This window comes from Nilaparvata lugens, chromosome 9 (assembly GCF_014356525.2).
Source record: "Nilaparvata lugens isolate BPH chromosome 9, ASM1435652v1, whole genome shotgun sequence".
Lineage (NCBI taxonomy): Eukaryota > Metazoa > Arthropoda > Insecta > Hemiptera > Delphacidae > Nilaparvata > Nilaparvata lugens.
In genome coordinates this window covers 2,163,402-2,187,609 of record NC_052512.1, presented here as the reverse complement: position 1 = coordinate 2,187,609, position 24,208 = coordinate 2,163,402, and the positions used below count along the sequence as shown (strand labels likewise).

The window sequence follows — 24,208 nt, the reverse complement described above, 5'->3', positions numbered from 1 at the left end:
TAATTGAGTCTATTTTTACTATTTATGAATTAAACAGCATTATTATTATAATTATTGAATTCATGTCATTTTTTCCGTTTTCTCACTTTAAGTACTCTATTGTTATTATTTAAATCCACTTTTGGCGTCTACTAGACCTGGTAGCGGCTACTGAAAATCGGTTTATTATCCCTGTCAGGAGGGATTCGGACGGGACGTTGCTAATTATATCCTGCCAAGAGGTGGAATCATATTTTTTTAATGGGTCACAATTTATCAACTTCGTTAATTCACTCATACATACAGCTGAATGGAATGAACGGAGTGGAATAATTGGAGTGATTTGAAAATATAAAATATTAGGGCCAGTTTCTGAGCTTGGGATTTAGCTAAGTTCTAGAATTTAAACAACTGGAGTCAAAATTGGCAATAAAGAGAAAATAGTGTAAAGTTTCAGCTATCTATTTTGAATTATTTAGAAATGTATCATTTCGTCAAGGCAATAAACGTCTCCAATAATTATAGAAATGAGAAAATGAAGATTACCATAAAAACTACGAATACGCCCTTTTTCGGAAATCATATTTTCTGGCTCCAGCTGTTTGAAGTCTAGAACTTAGCTAAATCCCGAGCTCGGAAATGAGCCCTTAAATTTACTTGACGAAAATGTGGCAGCACATCCACCAGAGACGGCACTCTTATTTTAAGGGACGTGAGTTTTTTTGTCTTATTTACACTTACATATTGCATAGATATAACTGTGATTAATTATTTTGAATTTGAAGTTGCAATGAGCATTGAGATTTTATTCAATAAGTAAAGAAGATGTCGATATAAAAAACTAAAATATAATTTTTTAAACAATAAATAAAGAGCGCAAATGATTTATACGTTATTAAGAATTAAACATTTTTATGATAGTCTGTTTTTCCAATTTTTTGTGAAAGTTTTTTACTGAACGTGTTCCTCGAAAGAGCGGGTACAGTATGTGAAATGATGATGTGGACATGGAAAGGATATAATATAATTATCAATATTTTTGATGGATATGATATAATATTATTCCAAGGTGGGGTTCGATTATTAAGCAGAGCCAGTTCAAGTGCGGTCACTGGTTTAAAGGAGTACGGTAGCAGTCGTGAATCTTTCATCGTTTTGAGCGATAAGATATAATAACTGCATTCTATATTGTAGGCCCATACAGGTAGGCTGTATAATTATGTGCATAATATTTTTTTTAAATAGAAATCTAAAAAAGCATAGTTAATTATTTGATTCTTGACACAAGAAAGTACCGGAGCTATGCTCCGGGAGGGTATGGAATGCCTCCCATGTGGAAGGGAGTATACTGTATTCTTCCCCCGGGAAATTTTTTTCTTTATCTAATAAAATTGGCCAATTTGTATCAATTTTGATTACTATTCAAACGGAATTTTTCCTGTGTCAGGTTTAAATAAAAATCATCAGCATTAGGTCAATAGTATTTTATATCATGATGACGATTCATTTTCATGTTTCAGTTTTAGTTGAAAGACAGCAAACATAATATATACTGTACAGGATTAGAGTAGGATTTAAATTCTCTTAAATGTATTAATTGGGAAAAAATTAAACTGCTGAATATATGCCTAGGTAGGTACTTATAGTGTTCCGCTCTGTTGTGCACCGGTTTGAATCTAGTCCTGCTTGGCATTAATATTAATGAAAAAAATCCTCATAATATTACTGAAAACGGAATGAAATAAAAATTCTCATTGCAAGTAAGTTACCTATATAGCTTTCAAAATGTTTCATCAATTTACTAGGACATGAATCGACTATTTTTCTTTGCCATTTTCAATTAATTAAGTTACTTTAATTGAAAAAAAAATCAATATTATAATCAAACATTTCAATATATTACTTAAGAATTTTCATTCATTCTATCAATTTTGATGGCCATATAAGGAGAAGTGAATATATACGGTAACTTTGTTTCCATATTGCAATTATTATTTTTAAAATGTAATTTTATTTATTTACTTGCTTAGATCTTTCTAATTTTCAATTCAACAATATGCTGGATAAATAAGGAAGGATATTATTTATCTAGGAATTAGCTACCATCATTAAATTTTATTTGATGATAATAAGCTGCTTAGACTTGCTTAGATCTTTCTAATTTTCAATTCAACAATATGCTGGATAAATAAGGAAGGATATTAATTTATTATTTATCTAGGAATTAGCCACCATCATTCAATTTTATTTGATGAAGTAGGCTAATTTTGTAGCTTGATGAAAAATAATAATCGAACCTGGCATTTGAAAAACGAAATCTCAATAATTATCAAAAGATCAATTTTGTCAGTCAAATCATATTTTTTGTTCATTTCTGCATGGTCGTAACAGCATATTTTATCATTTTATCAAAATTTTAGTCTCGTAATTCATCCATCAAAAAAATTTATTCCTAGTAAATTAATATAATTCGCAATGTATGAAACTCGTGATTGAAATTAAAAATTCGCGGTTAAGTAGGAATAGGAAGTGATTAAAAGGTAACAGCTAACAAGAACCGCTATCCATCCGCTACAGTAGCGGTTACCAGGTTTAGTTGGTAGCTCTGTCTTATCACTTTCCGGTTCCGCTACCAAAGTCTGCTAGTGAAATTCGCGTTTCTTAGGCGACTCGTTCAAGGACGAACACAAATCATATGTTATTACTTCTTTAGAAATCCAATTTGAGATTTGAAGGTTATTTTTCTTATCCATCACTTGGTAGGAATTTTGTCCAAATAACTTTCTGGACAAAGTTTCTACAGCAATCTATTATATTCAACTATACTCAAGTTGATAAGTAATGGCTTCAAAAATGCAAGAGCTGCCTCCTCCAGAAGGCTACCAGCCTCTAAATTTTGCAAGAAAACCTGCGAAAAAATTCTTGCCAGGTCAGTGTCTATTATTTTAATTTTATTTCATTAAAAAAAATAGTTGGTCTCTGTAGGTCTATTGCGGGTTAGTTCTCTTTAATACTTGTTGAAAATATTGTTCGAGAAAAATTGACTAAGTTTCTATTTCTTACCATAATAAATTTAGGTTAACTTATGCCTAGTAAAACTACATTAACTTAAAAGTAGCCTACATAGCTTAAATAACATTTTCAAAAATAAAAAATCCCTTATATTCAATTTACCATCTATAGTAAGGTCCACATTATAATGGCAGTATATAAAGATAGGAGAATAGCGATGCCAATTCTCTGCATCAATTAATTATACTTCTACACTGTCAAAAACATAATTGGCATCGTTGTGGACCTAGAAAAGAATAGTACCACCGGCTTTGTCGAATGATAGAAAAGGATAGCAAAACCAAAGTTCATCAAATACTGTCATTATAACGTGGACCTCACTATAGTTAGGCTAGACTAGGTGGCACCTACTATTTTTTTTTTTACTGTCTTGTTCTGTTTCTTCCTTACCGCTAGACATCAAAATTACAAGTTACCTTACCAGGCCACTGACCAGGCAACCAACGAACCAATTAAGACTGACCACTAACGGTTGAACGAGCATTAGCACATACAAGTCGACTTACATTGTTTTTTTATTATAGCAAAACGCTTAGAGGAACATTTTTTGAGGTTATGTTTTTGCACTTTTCAGTTTATTTTGTTTACTTTTTCTTCGCTGCCCTATATTAGGGTTTTCTTCTAACTTTATAAATTGTAATTTTTTAGTGGTTTATTTATTGTTATTGGTTGTTTATTTTGTGCTGAAATCTCCTAACTGATTATTCAGTGTATGTGCAATATTTAATATTCATTAAACCGTTATTGACCAGCCTTACATATGCCTCCTGGCTTGAATTCAAATCAATGTCGCTACTAAATCGCTACCAATCTCATAATTGCACAATCTCATTGCACTTTTTTATCTATAAATTGGGCTACGAATATCATGGCTTTTGTACTAGATAGATTTTGTCATTTAAATTGAAAAAAAAACACAAATTTCATGATATTCAAGCTCCTATTGAAATAAAAATACAAACAGACATATAAAACTTGTTATCTCCTCTTTACTCTTTCAGTGAGGACTACTCACTGTGAAATCGTTGCCGGTGATCTGTCTTGTCAATGCCTTCTATAGACGGTAGCTGATACAGGTTTATTAATGCAATATGAACGTTTCATTCTCGTTTAATGTAATCAATTATATTATATCAAGCTAGAAATTATATTTTTCAATTTGAATTTGAATTTATTCCATCACTGCATGTACAATAAAATTGTATGGCAATCGTCAATTACATAATAAAATTTTATACATTGTTTAAAGCTATTAGTTCATTTAAATTATAGAAGCATTTTTCTTTCAACCATTCTTTCAGTCTACTTTTCAAATTCACTGAATTGTCCATATGTTTAAGGTGTTGAGGCAGGGAGTTGAGTATCTTCTTACTGATGTGACTAGGATTTTTTTCATAAAACGCCGTCCTGTGTTGTTGTATCCTGTATGAGTTTCTCGATCGGGTGTTGTAGTTGTGGAGGTCGGCACCTCTTGACCACAAAGATGCGTGTTTGAGGCCGAAAGCCGCGGATTCGAGAATATACAGAGAAGGCAAAGTGAGTATCCCTGTTGCTCGGAATAATGCTCTGCATGATGTTCTAGGTGGTTTCTTCAGCATTATTCTAAGTACTCTTTTTTGCGCTCTGAACACTCTGATCATTTCTGGTGACGTGCCCCAAAACAGCAACCCATAGGTAAGGAGAGGCTGGAAGTAACCGTAGTACGCCGAAAATACTATTTGCTGGTGCATTGTTTTTGACAGTCTAGAGATTGCAAATGTGGCCTTACTGAGTTTCTTCATTAAGTTGTGAATGTGGTCATTCCATTTCAATCCAGAATCCATTTTTATTCCCAAGAAGTTGCAGACATTTGCCGGTTCGATCTGTTGGAGATCAATTCCAAAATCAAAGATGACTGGTGTGTTGAGATGAGTTATGGAGAAGCTGAGGTAGCATGTCTTCTTGATATTCACCTTAAGAGCATTTGCTTCACACCAATTGTGGATGCCATCTACTACCTGTTCTCCTCGATGTTGTAACTCCTGATTAGTATCTCCTATAATGAGGAAATTGGCATCGTCGGCGAACATAACACTGCTGGCTCCTTCTATATTGCTTGGGAGATCGTTGATGTATAATGAGAACAATATCGGGGCAATAATTGTTCCCTGCGGCACTCCTCTCTTCAACTTTCCAAATTTAGATCTGTATCTATAATTTTCTACTTGCTGATTTTCTGCTTCAATTTCAACGACCTGTGATCTTTCTGTTATGAATGACCTCAACCAATCAAATGCTGATCCTCTGACCCCATAGTAGTGAATCTTTTCCATTAAGATATTGTGATCCAGGCTATCATAGGCTTTTTGAAGGTCAATGAACAATCCTAACGCATTTTTATTATCATCTAGAGCCTCATATATTCTAAACAGGAACTCATTTACGGCATCAGTGGTGGATTTTCCTTGCTGAAATCCAAATTGGTATGGAGAAAGAACTTTATTCGATTTAAGGTGCTCTGTTACTGTTCTTTCTGCTAGTTTTTCTAATAACTTTGAGAAGCAACTTGTAATTTGTATTGGTCGGAAGTTGCAAACCTCCTCAATTGCTCCCTTTTTATGGATAGGAATCACTCTGCCAAGTTTCAGTTGGTGAGGAAAGGTTCCTGTGCTGAATGACAAATTTATTAATTTTGTTATAGGTGCACATATTGGGCCAAAGCATTCCTTTAATATCCTACAAGGTACATCATCTAATCCGCTTGTCATTTTGCTCTTTATTTGTTGTACCGCACAAGATACGTCGTGGTCCAAAAATACAGGGAATCTTTCCAATACATTATTGACATGTTCCACATTTGCTAGCTGCTCTTTAAAGGATAGCTGAGTGCTGGGTTGACTATCTGCGACATTTAAGAAGTACTCATTACATTTATTTGTAATATCATGCACTGAATTCATTCTAACTCCATCTACTGCTACTGGGTACTTCTTTTTTGTAGTATTGGCAACCGTTTCCTTTTTATTAAATTCCATATTGATTTGGATTTATTTTCTGAAGAGGCTAGCATCTTTTCTGCATGAGCTTTTTTGAGTGATTTATCAAATGACGAATCAGTTGAGACAGGTTAGCAAGTCTATCTTTGATTGCCTTATTGTTTGGAAACATTTTTTTAAACAGTAGGAGGTCTTTTTGTCATCACAAGCATGTTTCAGTAGAGGAGAAGCCCATTCAATATTTTTCTTCTTGTCTTTCTTTCCTGTAAACAATAGGGAAAGATTCATTGAAAGCTTTGCAGTACATCTCGAGAAATTTATCAAACTTTCCATCCAGGGAACCCTCAAAATCGATAGCCTCCGACCAATCCAAATTCTGCAACTTTCTCTGGAATTTCTGTTTAGCATAGTCCGAGAATACTTTTGTTGAAAATAGCTTGCCTTCATTACAATCTGCTTCCGTCATGGTATATTTGATTACCTGGGCGTAATGATCAGATAGTCCAGCTCTATTACATCCACATCCTTAGTCTCTATCAGTTTTGAAACAAAACAAACGTCAATCAAGGTTGACGACGTCTCAGTGAAATAATTTCATAATTAATTTCATTTATGAATTTTCATAATTAGGCTAAGATAAAATATTTTGTTAATCAATTATCAATTCTACATTGTTAAAAGACGATCAGGCAACAGAGCAAAGTGAGAAAGAGATAGCGCTATCCGCTTTGTTGAATGATAGACAAGGATAGCAATACCATTGCTAATCAAACACTGCCATTTTAACGTAGACCTCACTATATGTGTGAATTTCCTCCTTAAAAACAATTTACCATACGCTTTAATAAGGTAACAGTAGCCTACTTAAAATCACTCTGTAGGTATTACTACTTTTTCTACTCGCTAGTATTTCGTATTTTAGGTACATAATGTGGTTACAAAAACCTTACGCTGGTTACACACTGGGCAGTTCGCGGCGGCGAAACTGCCGTCGTCGCCTCGAAAAAAAGTCAAGCTTACACATTCAGCGGCAAAAATACCGCCACGTATGATCAGTAGCCAAATAATTCTTGTAGTTCTTTGCAAATGTGTTGTGAATTCTCTGTTTCATGAGTGTTCAGTTAATTGTGTAAAAGTATTAAAAGTATATATTAAAAGTATATATAACTCAAAATGGAAAGGTAAAAACTTTAAGCAATTTTGTTGTACCATCGAAGGAAATGAAGACAGCAGAGAAATAAGAGCATTCTGTACGTTGTTATATACACTTACACACATACACACTTCCTTCCACGCATTCCTTGTTGCATCTCGATCCTTAAATATGTCGAGGATTTTGTCCCACAAAACTGGCCTCTGTTCTACAAATGATATCAACTACTCATTGTCTATTAACTCACTCATTTTCTCACACTTGTCAACCACAAACACTTGAAACAATAAATAAATGTTATAAACAAAAACAACCCATAAACTCTACAACAAGACACAAATTAAAAGGCTGATTTCCAAAGACCTCTGACTTGGAGCAACTGAGAAAGACGACTGATCAGCGGCGACGGTAGACAACCGCCAAATGTGTAAACGCCCATTTGGTCACGTACGCCACTGCGTAGACAAGAGCGGCAAAAACACCGCCAGCCGCAGTGGCAGTGGACGGCTGCACAGCTGCCGCTAACGGCAATATGGCCGCGCGGCGTTTCTGCCGCCCAGTTTGTAAGCTTCCATTTAAGCCTATAGACTACTGCTCGACGAAATTACCGCCGCGGCAGAAACCGCCCAATGTGTAACCGGCGTTAAGATCCAACATGAAGAGCTCACTGATGAAATACAATGAGTTTTCTACCAACAAGCGCGCTCTGAAATCGCCTGGTCGACAGGTCTCTTGCTGCTATTGGAAGCATAGATGTACACTATTGCAATCTACTTAAGAGGAATATAATAATATGCATTTTTGATGACACTAAATTGACAGTTGTTTTCGAAATATTCTAGTAAAATACGTAATATTTGTATTGAATTTCAGCTAAAGCACTGGTAGCCTTATACCTTACCGGGGTTTGCTATGGCACGTACATGTTGAAGCGCAACATAACCAATTATGATAAAAAACTCGTTGAAGAACGAAGCTCCATGTTGGCTCTTTTGCCTATGATATTTGCTGAAAGAGACAGAGAGTAAGTACTGATCTTCAAATCCAAATTCATTTATTTGCCATAAAATAATACAGATTGATAAAATAAATATTCTAACTTACAAATAGCACTACCGGCAAAGAAATCTTGTGCGCCAGCAGTGAGTTCGAACAACTAGTTACAGCAAACATGTCAATAGAAAGAAAAAGAGCTTATTCAAACCACTTGAATAAATAAAATTATGGAAACCAGGTCACATCTCAATACTTACAAACGATAAGACAAAAGTAACAAAATCACAAGCAAGTGACAAACTCAAAAAGACCAATTCAAGGAAGCCATGACAATAATATTTTTTTAAATTTATAACATAAGATTGAAACACTACATAATGGATATAGATAATTTAAAATAAACATTTATCCTAATCCAATCCAGTATAAGATCCATTATGGATTTTGTAATTCTATTAATAATGAAACCAGTTGGGACTTTATAAACAAGTAACACTGATATTCAAACTGACGTCTACATACACTTAAGCTGGTAAAGTCAATATCAAATTGTAATGGATTGGAGGGACGCAAATTATATGGATTATTCCTTAAGTTGAATGTATCACTATTCTTATTAATGAATAATATGATTCTTTTAACATATATTTGACTCACTGTAAGCACCTGGAATTCTTGAAAAAGAAGTCTACTAGGGTACAATCTTGGCCTGTATAATGCAGCTCTGATAAGGTGTTTCTGTAAAGTGAATAATTTGTTCATATGGATATCATAAGCAGCCCCCATATCTCAATTCCATATTGGAAAAGTGATTGCGCATAAGCATGATCTATTTTAAGTATATAGGAAAAATTAAAAATCATCTTTTTCAGTAATAAGTTGATTATTCATGAAAAAATTTTTCTTGAATTTGGCTCAACATAATTGAGAGGATTTTTGAAACGTCGAAAATGCCTGTGGCTTTATGTTCGGTGGGAGGGGGAGCCATGTTTCAATAGTATTCTTAATCAACCCACTTCACCCCCCCATCACGTTTTTATCGTAACGTAATACCACAATTATTCTACAAAAATTCTTCATTTTTTAAAGTGTAACTTTCAAATGATGCTTTCATCCTTGAAATCATCTGGATAAGTTTGAATAGAATACATTTTCCTAAACGTGATGTTTCCAACTCGACCAAATGATAATAATAATTTAAAATGAATATTCTAGCATAAGTTGAATGTTTGTAATGCTTAGGTATAGTTGCTTCATTTTCATTTTGTAAATAATGCTGTTGGAAAAACCTAAATTGGGAGTTTGAAATTGTAGGTTAGAAATTCCTCCTTTTTTATCACCGATGTACAACTCATGAGGGGTACGCATGTCAAAACGTCCTTTAAAGGGGCTTATTGACAAGGAATGTAGAGTTGGCACATTGCGTCACGTAAACACTGAGCTCAATAAAACTGGAAGTAACAGAAACAACAGAGGCAGTTGTGTTGAGTCTATAGTGAGGTCCTCGTTATAATGGCAGTGTTTGATTAGCAATAGTATTGCTATCCTTGTCTATCATTCAACAAAGCAGATAGCGCTATCTCTTTCTCGCTTTGCTCTGTTGCCAGACTGTCTCCTGACAATGTAGAATTGATAATTAATTGATAAAATATTTAATCTTAATTATGATATTATTGAAAAATATATTTTCTTGCTTAATAAAATGTAATTGATTATTTTAAACGAGAATAAACAACTAATATTACATTAATAAACCTAAAACACTTATAGACATGGGCTGCTTTTAATTAATAAAACAAAATAAATCTTATAGCACCCTTTATTCTTTAAAAAACATTAAAATAGTTGAACAACTAGTTTCGGTTTGCACCATCTTCAGGTTCTAAAATAAAAGCTAGAACCTTAAGATGGTGCAAACCGAAACTAGTTGTTCAACTATTTTAATGTTTTTTAAAGAATAAAGGGTGCTATAAGATTTATTTTGTTTTATTAATAAACCTGTATCAGCTACCGTCAAGAAGGCATTGACAAGACAGTGAGGATCGGCAAAGTTGTTCTCCTATCTTTCTCCTCTGCCATTATAACGTGGACCTCACTATATCTGATCTCATTTACTCAACTCTCTCCCTCTAATAATTGCTGGAAAATTCTCTCAGTCGATGCAGCTTTTTTAAACCACAGCTCACTCCAATCTTGAACTGCGGTCTTAAAACCCGTGATAGACTCGGACTAGCTTTAAACTGGAGCTTGTTAACTGGCGCTAAATGTACTGATAATTTTAAAATTCGCACCATGTATTATTGTACAAAAGACCACGTCATCAAATTACAAAGTCATTAGCCTATGTTCTACAATGTGTTCAATATGTCCTCCATTGGCTGCACGGACAACATCTAGTCTGTAGCTTAATTCATTCCAAACTGAGCGTAAGGTGTCCTCTGTCACTGAGGCTACAGCCGCTGATATTCGGGTTTTCAGTTCATCAATGTCACGAGGTAAGGGAGGAACGTAAACATGTTGTTTTACATATCCCCACAGGAAAAAATCGCATGTTGTTATGTCAGGGGACATAGCAGCCCAAGAGTGTAAAGCTTGGTCTCGCGGTCCTGTACGCCCTATCCAACTTTCCGACTAGACCGACTTCCGAACAGACTAGATGTCGTCCGTGCAGACAATGGAGCAAATATTGAACATTTATGAGTGCATTTTCGTAAACTCGAGTATTTTAGTATGCAATTTGTCAGTGTTATAGAGGTCTATTTAAAATCGGGTCATTCTTTTTTGTACACACTGTATTATGTATTCATTCTATTTTGCAGATATCTGAAATATTTGCATCGTTATTTATTTATTGATTCATCAAAATATTGATTAATGTATGAACAATTTAATATTGATCTAACTCAAATTCTATTTAGAATAAAGTACTGTATGGTGCGTACAGATATACGCGCCGCGAACATGAGCAATTCACTTTTAATCAGCTGACTATATCTGTATTTTTACAGAAACGGTAAGATACAGATATAAAAAGCTTGGCATCAGCTGATTAAAAGTGAATTGCTCATGTTCGCGGCGCGTAAATCTGTACGCACCTTTACAATAACTTGAATATAGATGTCATGCAAGCCTGAAATTTAATAATGTTGAAGTTAACAGTTGCCTAATTATTTAAATGTGTACGAGTAACATTAATTTATCTGCATATGTATTGGAATTTAAATTTATTTATTTATTGAAATATCAATAAATTATTAAACACTCATATGAACCTCAAGGGTTTGATGTTGGCTTCTATATAAGTCTGAGAGCAATAATACTATCAATGTAATCTATAATAGAGTGTTTACCACGGAAGGTGTAACAGCCGAAGACCATAGAATCTACATAGAATTTGTATAGTAACATTTTCTTATATCGACCTTAGTTCTCAAGATATATAGATTTTTCGATATCTTGAAAACACTTTAATAACTAAAAAGCTATCAGTCAAAATCTAATTGTAAGGATATGGTTGGAATGAGGAAGAAGCTTCCAATAAGATTCATTTAATTTCATCCTTTGTGTTCAACGTTTTTGAACTTCTTATGAGCGCTCAAACGTGAAAAAGTTCATTTGTCGAGTTCAAAGGTAAATTTCAAACAGTTCAAACGCTTATAAAAAGTTCAAAAACGTCAAACAAACGAAAACATTGTGTTAATCTTATTGTAAATTTCTTCCTCTTTCCAACAACATTCTTAGAATTGGATTTCGACTTATAGTTTTCTAGTTATTGTCGTTTTTAAAAAATATCGAAAAATCTATATATCTCGAAAACTAAGGTCGATGTAAGAAAATTTTTGTTGCAAATTTCATGTTGAATCTATGGTTTACGGCTGTTACACTTTTCGTGGGACACTCTGTAAATCTTGAAAAGTAATGATGATTTGAAGATTTTCAAAAAACAAATTAAAAAATATTTAGTTGATAGAGCTTTTTATAGTGTACAAGAATTCCTTTCAAACCTAAACTAGGTTGAACTACTTAGTGTTAGAATTATTATGTAATAACATGACTTGTCTTATACTCCATGACTGGAGTCTTTAGGACGTAATCCTAAAAAAAAAAAAAAAAAATAATAATAAAGGAAAGAACTGGCTTATACCACTACCTCCGTAAACAAAGCCGTAGTGCATTCGTGTGACGTCAGCACAGGTAGGGATCCTACACCAATAAAAATTCGTTGATTTCAGCTGATCTATATCAGCTTGTGTTTTTATTGGTGTAGGAGCCCTACCTGTGCTGACGTCACACGAATACGCTACGGCTTTGTTAACGGAGGTAGTGCTTATACACGTATGGCATAGGAAATTTACGAATGACGCATCATCACGTCTCAACTGCTGGACTGATTAATTTTAAATTTTGGATATAGATTCTTAATTTACCAAGGATGGTTATAGGGCTATTTTAAACTCTTCAAGATTCCAGTTTTCAATTGGACCCTAGCGGAGCATGGGTTACCTGGGGCCCGTTTCACAAAGGTACAAGTAGGTTACAAGTCTTGTTGCCAACCATGGTTTTGGAGAACAGCTGATTACTAGCGTTTCACAAAAGCAGAATTGTAAACTTGTAGTTACAATGAATTTCTACAAGTTTACAAGTGATTTGCTTGTTACGAACAAGTGTTTCACAAAGATTTTCATTGTAGCCAACAATTTTTGTCGAAATTACTTGTTCGTAACAATGAAATTTCTACCGAAGTGGAAAGCTATGTAAAGGATTTACAATTGATCATTAAAATAATTTTAAATATCTATAATATCAAAAATGCCCTATATTCCTCTATAATTCATTATTTTGGAAAGATATGCATCAGGAAATTGAATTTAATAAATTTCCAAAATAGTTAGTGATGTGTTACCTCATAGGTTATGTGTACTATAGTGTATATACACAGTATATATAGTATACATTATATATAGTACATTTACTATACATATACAGAGTACATATACTGTGTAGGTTACAAATTCAGCAATAAATGGAGTAGACTTTACAAAAAACATTATATTGCTTTCAAATATTTTCAAAGTAATAATTATTGAAAAGTACAAGTAACCTTTATAAAGGATGAAAAAAGGAAATCATCATGAAAATAGGTTATGTTTACTATTGAAGTACTTGTAGACTTGTAAAATTGTAAACTTGTAGATCATACATTTTTGTGAAACGTGAGTACTTGTAAACTTGTAACTACAAGTACTTGTTCGTAACCATGGTTGGTAACAATACTTGTACCTTTGTGAAATAGGCCTCAGCTAGCTATTAATAAAATCCACTTAGATCGACTTTTATCGAATTGATTGATTTTGCAGATACTTGAAACAGTTGCGTCGTAACTTCGATGAAGAAACGGAACTGATGAAGAATGTAGACGGCTGGGTTGTTGGAACCTACTATGGAGAACGGGTGTTCAAGACTCTGCCCCCCGACACTCTCTACAAGCGAAACATGAAGGAATACTTTGCGCATGCCGACGAAGAGGCTTACATGAAGAAGTCCAAACTGTTCCTCTTCTCATAGATTCAAAGGTGCGTAGTAGACTAGTAGCAATACTACAATATTAACTCACATTACATACGATCGAATTTAATACTAACCCATTTAGCGTGGACTCTCTTAGGCTAGGCACACACCAGTTAGTAAAGATAAGACTAGTACCGTTTTGTCACAATACTTCACATTGCTGCTTATGACGCAACACACACTGATTAGTCATTGCAATTAGACATGACTCCTTAAGCAACTATGTGAAGTATTGTGACTAAACGTGACTAGTCTTGTATTGACTAACTAATGTGTGCACACCATTAAGCTGCGTTTACACAGAAGTTATCAACAAAATGTTAATAACTTAATCCTTATAGATTCTATTAGATTGAACGGAACTTGACAAACAAATATGTTCATCATGTGCATGATAAGTTATGTTCAATCTAATAAAGTCTATAAGGATTAAGCTATTAACATTTTGTTAATAACTCTAGTGTAAACGCAGCTTTACATAGCAAAATTCAAATGCGGACTCTCGTACTATATAATACAGGGTTGGGCAAGGAGGTATGGATGATTTAAAATAACAGTTACACACTTATTTTTATTTGAGACTCAAAATTTATTTCTCAGTGTGTACCTTGGATGTTGCCATTATAAAAATTAATCAGCTGTAACTTATTATTAGTGAGTAGGTTTGTAATTTTGTATTCAAATAAGTGCAATATTTCTCAAGTTCTTAATTTTTTATGATAAATTCTGTGATTCATTGAAATTATTAGGTATGTCAACCTTCAAAATTAAAAATTTTCAAATCATTATTCCTAGACCGAAAATCAATTGACGAAGCAGTGTGTTAATACAATCATAACATTAACATTTTATCAACATTTTTGGGGAGAAATAATACAGGCTCAACCTAGTTTCTCCTCCAATGTCATAATTATATTATGATTATAGTATTTTATACAATAAATGAATAAATAAATAAAAAGAGGAAAAAATAAAACATTGATTATTTACGAAAACTAACATTTGTTACATGCTGTCCGTTTTTGTCCACACACTCCTGTAGATGTTGTGAGAAGTTTTCCATACTCCTCTGAAGCATTGCACATGGTACCGCTCGAATTTCCAGTGTTATTGTTTCACTCAGGGCTTCAAGGATTCGTGGTTTGTTCATGTATACACGAGCATTCAGGTAGTCCCATAAAACTTATTATTGACACTTATTTTTTCGAGAAAACGGTCGAACCGTCACTGTCAACTCGGATCGTTATCTAACGATTCTGCGTGAATTTCTTCTGCCAAATTGAGAAGACGACTTATCAACGTAAATAATGTATGTTTTCAACAAGATGGGGTGACATGCCATAAATCGAGAGCAGCTATGGAATTTCTAAGGTATGCCTTCCACGGACGCCTCATCTTGTTGCGTGGAGATGTGGAGTGGCCTCCTCGGTCACCGGACCTGTCATCTTGTGACTATTCTTAGGGCTACCTAAAAGCACGTGTATACATGAACAAACCACGAACCCTTGAAGCCCTGAGTGAAACAATAACACACGAAGTTCGAGCGGTACCACGTGCAATGCTTCAGAGGAGCATGGACAACTTCTCACAACATCTACAGGAGTGAATACGGACAAAAATAATAAATAAATAATTTTATTTCCATCATTTATTTTGGAAATGATATGACCACTTTGACAAGTTATGTGGTCATTGTTAGTAATGTTTTAATTGTAATATTACTAAATAATTGTTAAGACAAAAACGGATAGCATTTAACGTAAGTTATTTTTCGTAGCCTACATAATAAATGTTTCAATTTTTTTTTCTAAAAATTAAAAATGTGTTTAAATTTTATATAATGGCAACCAACATCCAAGGTACACACTAAAAAAATAAATTTTGAGTTTTGTTTAAAAATGAGTGTTGTGTAAATGTCATTTTAAATCATCCATACCTCCCTGCCCAACCCTGTACTTTTATCAGGCTACTTGTGTCTGTTACTGTTATCTATCCAGTAATGTAAGGCACTACTCACGCTAGCGTACACCTCACGCTAGTACAACTCCAGTCGAGGATACTAGTCTTTTGATTCGACTTATTTAACATTTCCAATAAAGGTTTATTTTGATCAAACCTTTTTCAATGTTATAATAGTAGTTTTATATAACCGGGGTCTTTAAAGCACGAGTTGGATGTACGAGTAGAGTTAAGACACAAGTGAGCGATGCTAGCGTATGAACCGTGTCTTAAACATTCAAACGAGTGCTTTGAAGACCATATAAAACATTTGTATACACTATTTTATCTACGGTCACTCAAACAAAGTACAGTAGGGTATAAATTTCCTGACTTTTTAGGTTAGACATCAACTAACTAGTCTATAAGGAAATTTATTGAAATAACATTATGTGAATAGCTTTTTTATCAATTATATCGGTTGAAAAATACAATTTGAAGGAATCAGAATGAGTTACGAAAAATTCAGAAAATCTAAAACTTTATAATTTTAAATTGAGGTTATGTGCACATTCATTCCATTTATAAATTTTCACTTAAAAGGAAGAAACAAACAGTTTAATATTAATAGAATTTTGAAAAGTTGAATGAAAGCAAAATTAGTACTCACCAACTGACACATTCCAAAATATATTTAATTTATAATGATTGAAGATAATGGTGTAATAGTGTGAATATTGAGAAGGTAGTATTGTATTAGTTTTTTTGTACCTTATATTCTTAGCTGTTATCGAGCTGAATGAACTTTGATTTTTACTTCATATTGAACTTTGAGTTTTAATGTGAGAATTGACCATGTTTTTATTGAATTTGCTAACTTGCTGCATAGTTGTTGAAATTGGAGCAATTTTCGTGCATTTTCAAATGTCAATTTCAAACAAGTATTGAAATTGTTTTTGTGTACCTTATATTCTTAGCTGTTATTGAGCTGAATGAACTTTGATTTTTACTTTATATTGAACTTTGAGTTTTAATGTGAGAATTGACCATGTTTTTATTGAATTTGCTAACTTGCTGCATAGTTGTTGAAATTAGAGCAATTTTCGTGCATTTTCAATTTCATGTCGAAGAAGCTGCTGTATTTGTGAATTGTACAAGCGTTGACCTTTTTGCAGCTTTGGCTTTTCCACTGGAAGTTATGCTCGACGCTCGTGGAGGGAGAATAATTTTCAGTGAAAAAGCCCGTAAAATTTTCGAAGTGAGACGTAACTGGGAAAACATCATGTAACGGTGTGCGAGCCTCGTTCCTCTGAATGGGTTCATTTACCATTCAGAGGAATAAATTGACAAGTTTCAGTTACCAGTAATTTTTATCTAGTTGAATAGGAAATCAAATTTAACAACTTGACTGCCATGAGACCCCAATTGGGGTCTCGGTCGATTGTCACTGTGGGCCATGCTGAAAAACTATGAAGTGTTACACCTGGTCACAAGCATAAGACATCTTAAATTGATAATAATGAATTTTGTGTGTCATTTCGTATTCAATAATGTGCAGAAAAACAATTCCAAGCGTTCTAAAGCCTGAGACCCCATATGTGATCTCATGGCCTCCCAGTGCCATATGTTTCAAGCAACTCTAGTAATCATGGAGCTTTTTGGGAGTATAAACTAATAAATGAGGTTTTGGTGGGAATCAATCATTTATCAAGGAGTAAGAGATAATTGTAAGAATAAAAAATGGTAATTGTGAATAGCAAGTTATTATATTTATTAAAAAATTAGTCACAATTGAAAAATAAACATTTACAACAGTTTCTTCATAAATAATACTCAATGAATTCCTTTTCACTTGCGCACTTTATGTGCATTATAGAAGTAGTCTTGACAATAAAAAATGTTACAAGTTGAACATTTTGTTCGTGTCTTCTTTGACCTTGATTGGGCAAGTTTCCTGCCATAAGTTGCTACATATTGTGAGTAGCAGGGAGCACAGCGAGCTGTAAGAAGACAGTTGATCAGCAAGATCAATCGAAGCCTTACCTGTATTATAATTCATCACAACTTCTGGTTTTGAAACCACCCTACCTCGTTTTTCAATTTCAATCATTCTCGGCTTGTCAATTGTACTTAGCATAAGAATGTCTCTTTTATCTTTCCACTTACAAACCATAACATTTGATGAACTTTACAATTATATAAATTCTCCTTTTTTCAGCTTCTTTTTGACCAAATCTTTTGGATTGTATTTCCTATTAGAGCGGAGTGTCCCTACAAGATGTTTTTCCTTACCTTGTAACTCATTAGCCAAGTCCAAACTGGTGTAGAAATTTTCTGTGAAGAGAGTCCTTCCCGTATTCAGGTATGGTTCAACCAATTCCATAACGTCATATTTCGCGAATTTTCAGCTATTTACCACTGTAAATTTTCATCCCCAAAGTATAATAAGGTGGTGCACAAATTTTTATGCCGTAACGATGTCTTTTGTTTTTTATAAACTGTTTGAACGAAAGACGTCCTGTAAATGGGATTATTGATTCATCGATAACCACATCTTTTTCAGGTTGATAGCACCAGTTGAATTTCTCAACCAATGGCCTCACTTTCCTCACTTTAGTTGTACTCGCAGCATATATGCTTTCATCACAAAAATGAATGTTAAGTAATAATTCAAAGCGTTTTCTTGACATGTATTTTGATACATTAGTTGAAAGTGTTTCTGATCTACTCCAGTAATTTTCAATAGCAGGCAACTTCACCAAACCCATTCATGGTACAATCCCAAACCAAATTTTAAGTTCACCTGAATCAGTGGGAATCCATTTTGTTATTCTTGCATGTTCTGATGAACGTTGTGCAAGTTGTTTATCAGCATACTTATTAGTTTCTAGCACTATAGAACTTGTACTATTGTACTAATTATGTCATCATCTAAAAATAAAGATAAAAAGTCTATAGGAGTTCCATCATTCGATGTGTCAATCAGATCTGGATTTATTCCTACACTAGTAACAGAGTGATCATAAATAAAATCTTCTCGAACTCCATCATCATTACCCCAAGTCAATAAGTCTAGATCAGTATTATTTATATTATCTGAATCATCAATCTCATCATTTGATTCAATTTCATTAGGTTCTTCGTTATTGTCACTGAAATTACCATCACTGTCATTGCCACTGGGGAGAAATTCTGGGTCCAAGTCGGAATCAAGAATGTCATCATCATCATCACTGATATTCATCAAACAATCATAAATTTCTTGAGCTTCCATATCAATACCGATACTAACTTGACACGGAAATAACTTCACTATCACTGCACTATTTTCAAAAGAAAATACGGTGTCATTCAGGGCAGCACCCTGGGCCCAATATTGTTCCTGATTTACATTAACAACATTTCCCAACTGAACACAAGAAGCAAAGTACTCCTATTTGCTGATGATACAATTGTTATTTCAGCAGGTAGAAAGTGGGAAGAAGCCTATGAGAATGCCTGTTCTGACCTATCAAAAATTAAAAATTGGTTTGACCACAATAGTCTATCAGTAAACTGGAGCAAAACCAAATATATGCCCATTGTGACCAGGAATCAACCAGACCCATGCTCAAGGCAAATCAAGATGCACTCCTGTAGAAATATAGGATCGTCAACCTGCTCTTGTGGATCTATTAATAGAGTGGACCAGTATAAGTATCTTGGGGTCATGTTTGATTATCGTCTGAGTTGGGTTCCTTATATTCAGTGTTTAAAACAGAGACTGATAAGATTGTTGTATGGGTTTTCCCAATTGAGCCATTTGCTGAATATCAGACTGTGCAGGAGGATCTATCATGCCTATGCACAGTCAGTATTGGAGTATGGCATTATTGTTTGGGGGGGGGGAGTGTCGTTTGCAGATCTTGAACCTCTTGCTGTCACCCAGAGAACAATTATAAAAACAATTCTGAAAAAGGAATCAAGATACCCCACAGCGCTGCTGTTCTCGGACTTCCCTGTGCTCAACATCAGACAACTATACATCAAAACATTAGTCAGTTATATTAGGAAAAATAAAGCAGATCTATTCATCAATATCGAACATAATTATCAAACACGACATAGGAACAACCATGGATATTATATACCTAGATTGATACACGGAACTGAACTCAAATCACCATACTATTTAGCTCAGATTTTATACAGAATGCTCCAGATAATGTGAGGGAGGCCGAGAGCAGCAGCAATGTGATTTTTAAAAGCTCGTTGAAGAAATGGCTCTTCAGCATAGGCTGGATTGGAGCTGAGAGGCTAATTCACTCACCTTACACCTAGCAAGAGTAAATGCATTGGGGAATAGCTTTATACATTAATATTTCGAAATGCTAAATTCATTTATACACTCATACCTCACTTTCAAGTATTTATAGTTCAAAAACATAATAGAGGTTATAAAACAATAAATTACCTCCGGCTTTTGGGTCCTCTTGCTCTCCCACTCTAGATATCAAGCTACACCCAACACTATATTATTATGTTATCACTTATAATTCACCTACTGTTATCTGAATCTTAGTTGTGTAATTTTAATCACACATATTGTAATTTATAGTAATATAATACCATATAACTACTTATTGAATAATACTGCTTGCAGGAACTGTCCCCCAATCTCAGACGCATAGTCTTACTGGGGGAATTCCACTCAATCAATATGTTCTTTTTACTGTTTTTGTAAAAATGTGATTCTTGTTTTGTTGAATGTCATGTACATGACATGAATGTTGAATGTACATGTATTGTATGCCAAGTGGAAATAAACGAATTGAAAAAAAAATACACGTGTGGTCAAACTCGAAACTGAAAAACATTTTTATAGGTTAGAATTCATCGAAAAACCGCGTGAAGAACACAACGGTTCCAGCTGTACTAGATCAGTTGTACCAACTTTTCTTTATATTGTCGAAATTGATGGAATAGTCATAGGTTTGAGTGTAAAAGTTGACAAAAGCTCAAAAATATTTGTTGATATTTGAGTCTCAATATTTAATTCTGCATAGCAGTTATTCTTTTGCTAAACATACCATTTTAAAGATCGGAAACTGTAGAAGAGGAATATCATTCAAAACATGTGGATTGAGACTCCATATGTGATCACAGAGCGATTGAAGAAAGCCTTGCATGAGATCCCATTTGGAGTCTCATGGCCAGTTGTGACGATCGGGTGAGATCCCAGTTGGGGTCTCATGGCCTGTAAGTGCACTTTGTAAATTCCTGTATGGCAGTCAAGGTAGTAGGAGTAGAATCAGGAAATTATTTATGCGTGTGATTTTTTTTAAATTATGTTTGAGTGTTTCTGAAGAGTTGAAGTTTAAATATTGTTTTAATGGTGAGTGCCAAACTTTTGTTGTTTTCTTACATAGCTCAAAATTTAGTTACATAGAATGACCGGGGCCCGAATTTAGTTGCAGCAAGTTAGCTTTGCAATGATTAAGATAATTGTGATGAGTTTGTTAATATGCGCTTACTGAAAAGGAATGTCAAAATTTGGTTGAATACACTTTAGCATAATTGTAGCATAATTAAATTCATGACCAATGTATGTTTTGTAAAACATTTCGTTCTATTTTTTTGTAAGAATTTTCTCAGGTAGACTATACATTATAACACTTTTCAGTTTTTCAAGACCTGAGCCAATAATTAATTAGTTCATATCATGATTAAATGTCAAGTAAATTCTTGTGAAAATATCGTTCGCTGATATATTACCGTGTCCTACGAAGAGGTTTACATGTTTGATTTTATATTAAGTGCCTATTCATGCACCGAACTTTTATAAACTTTACACAGTTTACAAAGTAGGTTCTAAAAATATTCTGGAAAATTTAAACTCCCTAACCTTCGTAGAAACAAAATGGAGGCAAATTGAAAAACGATACTTTAAGAACATTAAAAAGGTGTTTTTGGTTTTTTAAATATTTTTATTGTTGCACTTTAGGGCAATATGACTTAAATGAAAAACCTAGAACATAGCCTAATGAAAAACCTTCAAGACCTATATTATTCAAATTGAAATCCATCCACAGCAACACACTGATAACAGCGCTCAAGAAATGATTCGTAAGCTCTTACAAAGAACCTCCGCGGTATCCAGAGATGTTCCTCTTCTATTTATCGTTTTAGTTCCTCATCATTGAAGCTATGGGTATAAACTTTCCCTTCAAGTAACCCCATAAAAATAAGTCACAAACTGTTGAATCTGGTGATCGGGGTGGCCAATCTAAAAAATCACTTCCACGATCAATCCAACGGCCATGAAGTTTGTCATTTAGTAATTGCTTGACATGATTTGCGAAATGAGGTGGAGCAACATCTTGTTGGGAGAATCATCAAATGAGCCAAGACTACCACAACATAGTAAACAAATCAGATAATAACTCATCAAAGTAGTTTTTATAGGAAGCGAATTGGTAACAATTTCAATATGCCGCCATTTTGTTTCTACGAAGGTTAGCGATCTGAAATTTCCCCAGAATATTTTCAGCACCCACTTTGTAAAGAGTGTAAAATTTAAAAAAGTTCGGTACATTGATGGGCACGTAATATAAAATTAAACGTGTAAACCTTTTCGTGGGACACGGTGTATATTTATATTTGAATTTGCATGTTTTTGTATATGGCAACTTAGAAGCAGATTTGCTTCAGGTAGCTTATTTATTCAATGAACGTTTCTTCTATTGTTTCCAATGCTTCATTATTGTATTAAAATCTGTTGCAGATTTTTGTCATCTGCTGGAAATACACTCCAAATCCTGATAGGCTTGTTGACTTCAGCGAACAGGTATCTAAATGTATGTACAGTAGTTGTGTAGAATATCTATGAAAAATTGTTCATTTTTCATTACCGTATTGAATTTGTTGTACATTAAATTTGTTTTGGAAAAAATTCTTATTCTCGCATTCTTAATTTGAAAACAATTCTCCGTGTATTTGTTACATACTATTTTGGATTCAATTTACTTTATAAATTCCCTCTGAATTCATGAAAAGTTGATACTCTGGGCAGACCAGTATGGAACTTTTTGGAAAATCATCTCAATAGTTAATGATATTGAAAATAGTGAAAATGTCTATTTGACTCAGTTAATCAAATATCCACAGATAGATATTCTTCACATTCTATCATATTTTCCACTGACACTTGGGGCCGGTTTCCGAGTTCGGGATTTAGCTAAGTTCCAGACTTCAAACAGTTGGAGTCAGAAAATTTGCTATCCGAAACGGGACATAGTCGCAGTTTCTATACCAATCTGTATTTTCTCATTCCTATAATTGGAAACGTTTTTCCTTGACGAAATTGAACATTCCTAAATAATTCAAAATAGCTGAAACTTTTACACTATTTTCTCTTCATTTTATTTTGTGTTCAATTTTCTATTTTTCTTAAATTTAATACAAACGTGGACTTCGATTACGCCTAGTTTCGGAAAGCCAATTTTCTGACTCCAGCTGTTTGAAGTATAGAACTTGGCTAAATCCCGAGCTCGGAAACCGGTCCTTAATGGAATCCAAGAAATTAATAAAAAAACATTGCAATTGTTACAGTTTATTCAGTTGTACAACACTTACAAATGTCACATGCTCATTAAGCTACATTTCAAACGAAAATACAGTTGACATTCTGAATACAATGGAAACATGTTGAGGGTAAATCAACCTATATTAAAGGTAACATTCTAGGCTGTACTTATCCCAAGGTAGGTCTGTACTCTACATTCAACATTTTATCAAGAATTTTCCGGAAATTTCGTTATTGCCCGATACATTCTACAATGAATCTCAAGTGATATACAAATTGATTGAATTGAAAATTTCTTAATTCATGTAGGAATATCGACAACTCTTTTGTCAATAATTTACATGGAGCTAATGTAGTAAGATGTCAAGTCAATTATAATGTCAAATCAAATTAACGCCATAAAGATGTGTGCTGACTTAAGCGCCACGAACACGCGCATTTCGCTAATCATCAGCTGATGAGATATAATAAGCATATAGCATCAGCTGATGAAAAGCAAAATGCGTGTGGTAATGGCGTCTAGTCTGTACGGTACGCACCTTAATGAAGGCAGTAATAATCTAGCTCGAAATGGAAAATTGTAATACGTCAAGTTTTCAGTTAGTCAAGTTTTTAAGTAGACCCTTGCGGAGCACGGGTTACCTGCTAGTCGACCATGAAGAGCTCTGATCAGATGACGAGCGTTACATTTTTCATGCATCTTCCTTGCTCCCACACACTATACTCTTATAGTAGCCTGAATAAAATAAGTTGTTACTAGTCTCTTCACATGAAGAAATAACAGCGTTGCCAAATTGTGTAAAACTGCGAATTCCTCATTCAACCACAGAACTGAAAAAACGCGATAATTTTCTTCTAATATCCTTCCTCCCTGAATCATAAATGTTGTAACAAGTAAGATTTCCTATCAAAATAACGGAGAAAATGTATCCTATCTGTTGGTGTCGTGATCAATTTTTTTCG

The 24,208-nt window shown here is 34.0% G+C and overlaps 1 protein-coding gene across 3 annotated transcripts; it reads left to right on the top strand.

The window, feature by feature from the left end:
* The first annotated feature begins 2,625 nt into the window (after nt 1–2,625).
* LOC111059873 (NADH dehydrogenase [ubiquinone] 1 alpha subcomplex subunit 13) lies at nt 2,626–22,618 on the top strand. 3 transcript variants are annotated; one of them, XM_039435384.1, is made up of 4 exons: nt 2,626–2,908; nt 8,053–8,203; nt 13,533–13,748; nt 22,445–22,618. In XM_039435384.1, the coding sequence occupies exons 1-3, from the start codon at nt 2,821–2,823 to the stop codon at nt 13,738–13,740; spliced, it is 447 nt and encodes a 148-aa protein (XP_039291318.1). In that variant the 5' UTR covers nt 2,626–2,820; the 3' UTR covers nt 13,741–13,748; nt 22,445–22,618. The 3 variants fall into 3 exon arrangements, with proteins under 3 accessions (XP_039291318.1, XP_039291319.1, XP_039291320.1); XM_039435385.1 differs by lacking the exon at nt 22,445–22,618 and adding an exon at nt 17,900–18,038 and having other exon boundaries at nt 2,658–2,908; XM_039435386.1 differs by lacking the exon at nt 22,445–22,618 and adding an exon at nt 16,857–17,508 and having other exon boundaries at nt 2,658–2,908.
* Nucleotides 22,619–24,208: the final 1,590 nt, after the last annotated feature.

Excerpts from the sequence above, each read along its gene's own strand:
- LOC111059873 (XM_039435384.1), top strand. The coding sequence starts at position 2,821 with ATGGCTTCAAAAATGCAAGAGCTGCCTCCTCCAGAAGGCTACCAGCCT. Across the intron at positions 2,909-8,052 it reads TGCGAAAAAATTCTTGCCAG|CTAAAGCACTGGTAGCCTTA; the intron begins GTCAGTGTCTAT and ends ATTGAATTTCAG. Across the intron at positions 8,204-13,532 it reads TTTGCTGAAAGAGACAGAGA|ATACTTGAAACAGTTGCGTC; the intron begins GTAAGTACTGAT and ends TTGATTTTGCAG.